At 41.1% G+C, this 6,392-nt stretch overlaps 2 protein-coding genes across 2 annotated transcripts; both read right to left on the bottom strand.

Moving 5' to 3' along the window:
- Nucleotides 1–626: 626 nt before the first annotated feature.
- Nucleotides 627–1,919, bottom strand: LOC120504457 (myosin heavy chain, skeletal muscle, adult-like; the record flags this gene model as incomplete). Its single annotated transcript, XM_039713968.1, has 3 exons — nt 1,609–1,919; nt 1,340–1,417; nt 627–744 (listed from the first exon to the last, which is right to left on the bottom strand). Coding segments are annotated over exons 1-3 (500 nt in total), but the record flags the coding sequence as incomplete, so codon positions are not given.
- A 151-nt stretch (nt 1,920–2,070) lies between these two features.
- LOC120504456 (myosin-1B-like) lies at nt 2,071–3,576 on the bottom strand. The gene is made up of 5 exons (XM_039713967.1): nt 3,358–3,576; nt 3,127–3,270; nt 2,879–3,035; nt 2,269–2,296; nt 2,071–2,170 (listed from the first exon to the last, which is right to left on the bottom strand). The coding sequence occupies exons 1-5, from the start codon at nt 3,559–3,561 to the stop codon at nt 2,071–2,073; spliced, it is 633 nt and encodes a 210-aa protein (XP_039569901.1). The 5' UTR covers nt 3,562–3,576.
- Nucleotides 3,577–6,392: the final 2,816 nt, after the last annotated feature.

Genomic DNA, 6,392 nt, shown 5'->3' with positions numbered 1-6,392 from the left:
GAAACCAAGAGCAGTGTTTGCAGCAGAACCATGCTGAGGAAGTTGGAATTTCGTCTCTTGTTTAGAGATACCCTTCTGATGAACTCTTAACTCAGTAACAAAATTTAAGGAAAATTTCCAGTCTTTAGGGGCCCAGCCACAATGAAGAAGACATTGATTTCCAGTGAGTTCAATCCATATCCTTTTACTAAAACTGTGCTGTGAAAAATTGCTTGAGAGGAGCATTGCCACTTTGATACCCTCTGTACTGGAGATCAACCTCTTCCTCTGAAACTTGCAGCTAATGCAATGACCAAGGAACTCATGGTTTGTAATTTTTACCTGAGAACCTGCTACTACCAATCGCAAACTGCATTTATTAATCTTGTAATCTCTGGTTTCTGCAGCTCTACTGTGCTTCCAAGCTCAGATGTCCCTGCAGTCAGCAAGGACACCTGACACTCTTAATTTCTCAACCATTTTTCTTTTCCTAGCCATATATGTTACTTTTGGAATACACCTCAACATTTCTTTTTCTTCTCATTATAGCCAGAAAGAGCTAGTGTTAAAAAATATCCCCAAATGATAAAATAGTTAGCAGGAAAGTCATCAGGAAAGACAGAATGGAAATCAGAAAGGAAACTGACCTCTGTTTGAAATCAGCATAGAGAATTCTGCTGGGGAAGCCTTTCCTGCAGATCCTGATCCCTTCCAGCACGCCGTTACAGCGCAGCTGGTGCAGCACCAGCTCGTGCTCCATGGCACCTAAGCAATAAGGCAATTATTTGATAATTCATCATAAAATATAGAGAATAATGGCTGCATCAACCGTTTCTTATTTCTGCTTGGGGTTCTTACCAGGTGTTTTAGACTCATTGGGGATGATGCAGCGCACAAAATGGGGGTGAGTGCTCCGCAGGTTGGTCATCAGCTTGTTGAGATTCTCCTGTGGTTTCATGAATAAAGGTTTTTAATTAACAAATAGTACATCCTCAGTTACTTTCAGATATGAGAAAAATCTTGTAAAAAACATTAACATATTTGTAATTCCCATCTGTAGACATTTTAAATGTGAGTTTTCTTTTGTCGTTCACTCTTGAGCAGGAGAAAGTCACAAAACTTTGCAATGTGTTTTAACTAGATGGGGGATGTATCTATCTGTTCGTCAGCTGGCCTCAACTGACTTGCTGTCAGCTCATTTATGAATTACCAAACAATTATTCTTGATACATAAAAACATTAACAGCTGCAGTTAAATGGCCTTATCGCAGCTAGACTGAGGTTTTATGATCTTCAACTCAAAACAAACAAAAAAAAATCAAACCAGGTAAGAAGTAGAAAGAATGAATTTGGTACTCACCCTGAAAAGTGCTGAGACAGTCTGGAAAGAAGAACCCTTTTCCCTTCTTGCCACCACCACCACCACCACCGCTAGCCTCTGAAGAACGCCAAAAAAAAAAGAGAAAAAAAGGATAGTTTTACAACTTGTAAAGATCAAGTTTTTTTCATATACAGCAATCATATTAAGAATGGAACATGGAAAAGAAAAAGAGCTGGTATTCATGGCTCAGGTTGAGCCAGAATAAACATGTTAAATAAACATGGAAATTTGAATTTCAGAGAACTGACCTGCCTCTCCTCCAGCAGAGGCAAAGAGTAAAGCAAGTGTCTTCAGGGATGACTTCTGATACAACCCCACAACAGTTTCATTCAGAGGGTCCTTGTTCTTGTCAAGCCACCCAGTGATGTTGTAGTCCACTGTGCCAGCATAATGCACCAGGGAGAAGTGGGCCTCAGCCTTGCCTTTGCCAGGCTTGGGCTTCTGGAAGTTGTTGGACTTGCCCAGGTGCTGGTCATAGAGCTTGTTCTTGAAAGAGGTGTCAGTTGCCTTGGGGAACATGCACTCCTCTTCCAGGATGGAGAAGATGCCCATGGGCTGGAGAAAGCACAAGTGACAAGGGAGGACAAGGTGAAAAGGCAGAAAGACTCAGAGCTGAAATAACTTCCTGAGTGAGACAATATTACTGCTCTCATGGATTGTTCTGCTCAGCAGATTGTAAAATAATACAAACTGATGTATCTGCAGTACATCTACCATTTCAAGCTGCATTTAAAAATATACATAAAACTAATGCATTTCTGAAAATACCTAACATTGTGAATTACAGAATTCCCGGCCCCGGATTCTCCGCTGCCAAAGGCAAGAGAGAAGCAGAGGGTGCGTGGTCAGGCAGGAGGTGCCCTGGCACCGGGCAGCCCCGCAGGGACCCGCGCAGGGGGTGTACGTACGTGATCAGGATGGACTGGTTCTCCCGATCTGTGAAGAGACAGAAACAAGTAGACTTTGTAAATGAAGAACTCAAAAATACTGAAAATTAATTTAAGTAATGACAAGAAAAACACCTGCATTATTTTCATTTATTTACTCTTAAGTCTTTTTTTTCCACTTCAGTTCCTTGCAAAGCAGTTTGCAATTGCACTCTTTCCTTGACAGATATTCAGAGATATCCCTCCAAATATCACAGGGAAGGCCCATGGCATTTTTAAAGATCCCTTCCAACCCAAAACATTCTGTTATTCTACAATGCTTTGCCATGGGCACTGAAAACCATTGAAGAGCTATATGCTGCTTCTCTGTACCACTCTACACTTTTTTCCTTCTCCTGCATATAGTAAATTGTTTTAACTTTCTGCTACACAGACTACTTTTACAGAAGTGGAGAAAGAGAGATTAAAGGCCCATTTCAAAGGAATCCTGATCATGGGTAACACTTTGGAACTCAATAGCACAGAGAAAGAAAGGAATGAAAAATGCAGAAGCAAAATTAGCCATATAATCCTATTTAATTTTTCATGACAGGTTTTTTTGAGACTCCTCTCAATGAGGAGAGCCACTCACCAGTCAGCATGAACTGATAGGCGTTGTCAGAGATGGAGAAGATGTGTGGAGGGGCCTCCTGGCGCTTCTTGCCTCGGTAGGCCAACACCACCTCGGGGTTGTACACCGGCAGCCACTTGTAGGGGTTGACAGTGACGCAGAAGAGACCCGAGTAGGTCTGCAAGGAAGGGACACAGCACCTTGGCTTCCCCTGAGCCTGGCCCAGCAGCTCCCGAGGCTGCCCAGAGGAAGCTGCTGCTGCCACTTACGTAGATCATCCAGGCTGCGTAACGCTCTTTGAGGTTGTACAGCACAGCGGGTTCGTGCAGGTGGGTCATCATGGCCATGTCCTCGATTTTGTCATACTTGGGAGGGTTCATGGAGAAGATTTGATCTTCTTTCACGGTCAGGGTCTGTCAGAGGGAAGGAAGGTACATGCATGTCAACTAATAGCCAGCATGGGTATGTACTGCTGTTTGTAAATTTTGCATTTTACCCACCTCTCCCCCTTCAGTCTTGACAGTGACTTTGCCTGATTCCCTGCTTGTGATAGTGCTCTTCACATAGGACTCCTTTGCATGTACCACGAAGACGGATGTCTTGGCATCAAAAGGTTTGTTCTGGGCCTCAATTCTCTCCTTCTCTGACTTTCGGAGGTAAGGAGCTGCCTCCCCAAAGATGGCCATCTCAGCGTCCGAAGACATGGCTCTGGTTTATTGCGTGCAGCAAGGCACGGCGCTGAAATGGAGAGGCAGGTCTGAGTGAAGAGGGAAATTTCTTTATAGTAGCTACCTTAGGCTTGGTAGTGTTCCGCTGTGCCTGTTATTACAGTCTTCTTTTCTGCTTTACCTGCTTTTGACCCTAGATGTGTTTCAGTTTATTTTAATCTTAAAGAAGATGGGTGTGTTTGATTGAGATCAAAAGTTTTTTTCCCTTTTTCCAGTTTAATGTTTCAGTTCATTAGATCTCACTGTGTTTTAGGAGGCTATGCAGAAAAGTTGATTGGCAGATTCAGTGGTAAAGATGCAGCAGAAATACCAAGCAGAAGCAGAAGAGATACCAAGAGAAGTCATCTTATCAAAATTATGAAAGCCCACTTATATTCTTTCTCTCACTCCCATTTCAGCCCATGTAATTTGTGCCAATTATATAGATGGAGTGTCATCAGGGAACAGATGTGGAGTAAGCAGAAGCAGAGGTCAGAGTTGTCTATGCAAATGTTTTTCCTCTGTAGAGAAATCAGAGGGGTTTTTTCTCCAGTTGTTCTGCCTTTTCCTGTTCAAGCTCACCCTTTAATATTAACTTGTATAGAAAAAGGAAAACTTCTCAATAAAAAGCATTTGGAGGGATTTGACAAAATCTTAACTATGCATGTGCTCTTCATTCATCTTTTCTTTCCTGGGTTTCTGTTTACAGTCAATCTCCTTTTAAGAGTTCTGTGTGTAAGTAGTCAATTATTTCCCAGCAGGTACCAAACAAATGCGTCCAACACAGTTATAAAAGGAAACTTGCTCTTTTAGACAGCACAGCTCAGGTAGAATTGCATTGCTTTAGCATGCACAGATGTAGAGGGTTATGGAAAGTGGCCTTAGAAATGCATTAAAAAAGCAAACCTGGAGTCTGTTCCTACGGAGTAAGTAAATCAGTCTTACCTCTTGCGTCACCAGTTGACTCTAAGCCTGGAAGCTGGCCAATACTGAAAAAGAGAAGTGATAACTTCTTTCTTATCTTTGCACAGACTCCCAAGAATAAGCCACAGGGCAGAAACATGCCAGTGACTTCAACAGAGAGGAAACATGCCTATAGAGACAGACAATTCTTTGAGGAAAGCAGTTCCACAGGCAGCAGGAATGCTGTGGGGATCTGCCAGCACTCAACTGTCCCTATTCTTACCTTTAATCCTTCCACAGAGGCAGAACAGGCTTGTACTACCAGCACTTTTATAGGTTCTGGTTTGCACATTCAATTCCCTCCTCCTCTTTCTTAGGTCAAAAAATTTTTGGCAAAGCATTGTTTGGCAAACTTGACTGAGTGCATGATTCCCATTCGTGCTTGTGGATATATTTAGAAATATTTGAGGTCTTCCTAGCTATGTGAATAAATCTCCTATAAATATTATGACTAGGAATCTAGGAAGGAGGAAGTGCAGCCCAGCAAATAGATCACGACACTGGATCTTGGAATTGTTGGCTTCTCTTCTCCTGTTAATTGCTATTTGACATATAAGATTTGTGTGTCTCAGGACTCAGCAAAAGTTATAAGGATAACTATTTCAAGAGCTTTGGAGGGAACCTATTCTAAAATATTCTGGAAATAAAGAATAGGAATAATCTAGTATAGTCTAATTCCAAGACTGGATTACCATATCATGCTTGTGTTATTGCACCTATTTACAACTCCTTAGCTTTTTGGTGGGTACTTTCAAAATATCAGATAAAACAGATTATTCCCCTTGATTCATACATTTAATTACATCTTTTGCCTTCTTCTGAAGTATTACTGAGTGGCTGTGATTTGAAATTCAATTTTATTTTGCCATTCTCCATATCTGGCTGTGCTCGTTTGCTCTGATGTATGTCCAGCAGAAATTTCGGTGAGCTCACACTAGCAGAAATTCCTGAGGATGCATTTTACATCTTTCATCTTTTAGGTTTATTGGAAGTTTTAACTCACCAAATCCTGCTATTTCAGAAACCTTGGACAGTGGCTGTGGTTACCAAATCCAAGAATGGGATTTAGATCCCGAGCTGTCCTCCTCCAGCCTTCCCAAGCACAAACACAAATGCCACTGAAATATACAGAATTCCTCAGAGACTTTTCATTTCCTTTGCAAATATTTAGGAAGATTCTGCTTTTCAAAGTTCTTCCATGGAGCTGGGATATGGTGTGTTTCTGTATCACATTCTGAGGACTCACATTTTCTCTCAAATGTCAGGAAATTGAAGCAATGTAAGAAGGATGACCAGTCTTCTCAACTCACTTCTTTAAAGAACATTTGTGAACTTATAACACTGCATGTATGACTGAAATATCTGAGATCATGTATTCTTGTAAGAGATTGCCAACGTCTTTCTGAAAAATATATGTGGAGATAATTTCTGTTTGAAAAATAATATTGCGTGTTTGTGGAATTGTCACTAAGAAAACATTATCCTCTGGCATCAAAAGAGAGTAAAGGGAGAGAAAGAGAGGAGAGATTTTTCTCCTCTTCTTCTAATGCATTACATAACACCTTAACAAAGAATAGACTTGACTGTTCTTTATATGCCACATGAAATTAACTCCAAGATAAATTTGCAGGTTTTTGATAAATTTTTTTCTTTCTTCTGACTTCTGAGTTGTGTGGGAACTTAAAGCTTTCCAGCTGAGAGCCATATAACCATAGGAAAGCTCCCATCCAGTATCTCCTTTTACAGTTATTACTGTGTTTAGGTGTCTAGTTGCAGCTGCAAAATGATTCCTCATAATTCAATTTCCCTCCTGGGTTCTCTGCACATGTCAATTAAAGAAGATGACATGGATTCCTGCACTGGTT

Source organism: Passer montanus, unplaced genomic scaffold (genome assembly GCF_014805655.1).
Source record: "Passer montanus isolate IOZ18808 unplaced genomic scaffold, ASM1480565v1 scaffold290, whole genome shotgun sequence".
Taxonomy (NCBI): domain Eukaryota; kingdom Metazoa; phylum Chordata; class Aves; order Passeriformes; family Passeridae; genus Passer; species Passer montanus.
This window is presented reverse-complemented; position numbering and strand designations above follow the sequence as displayed.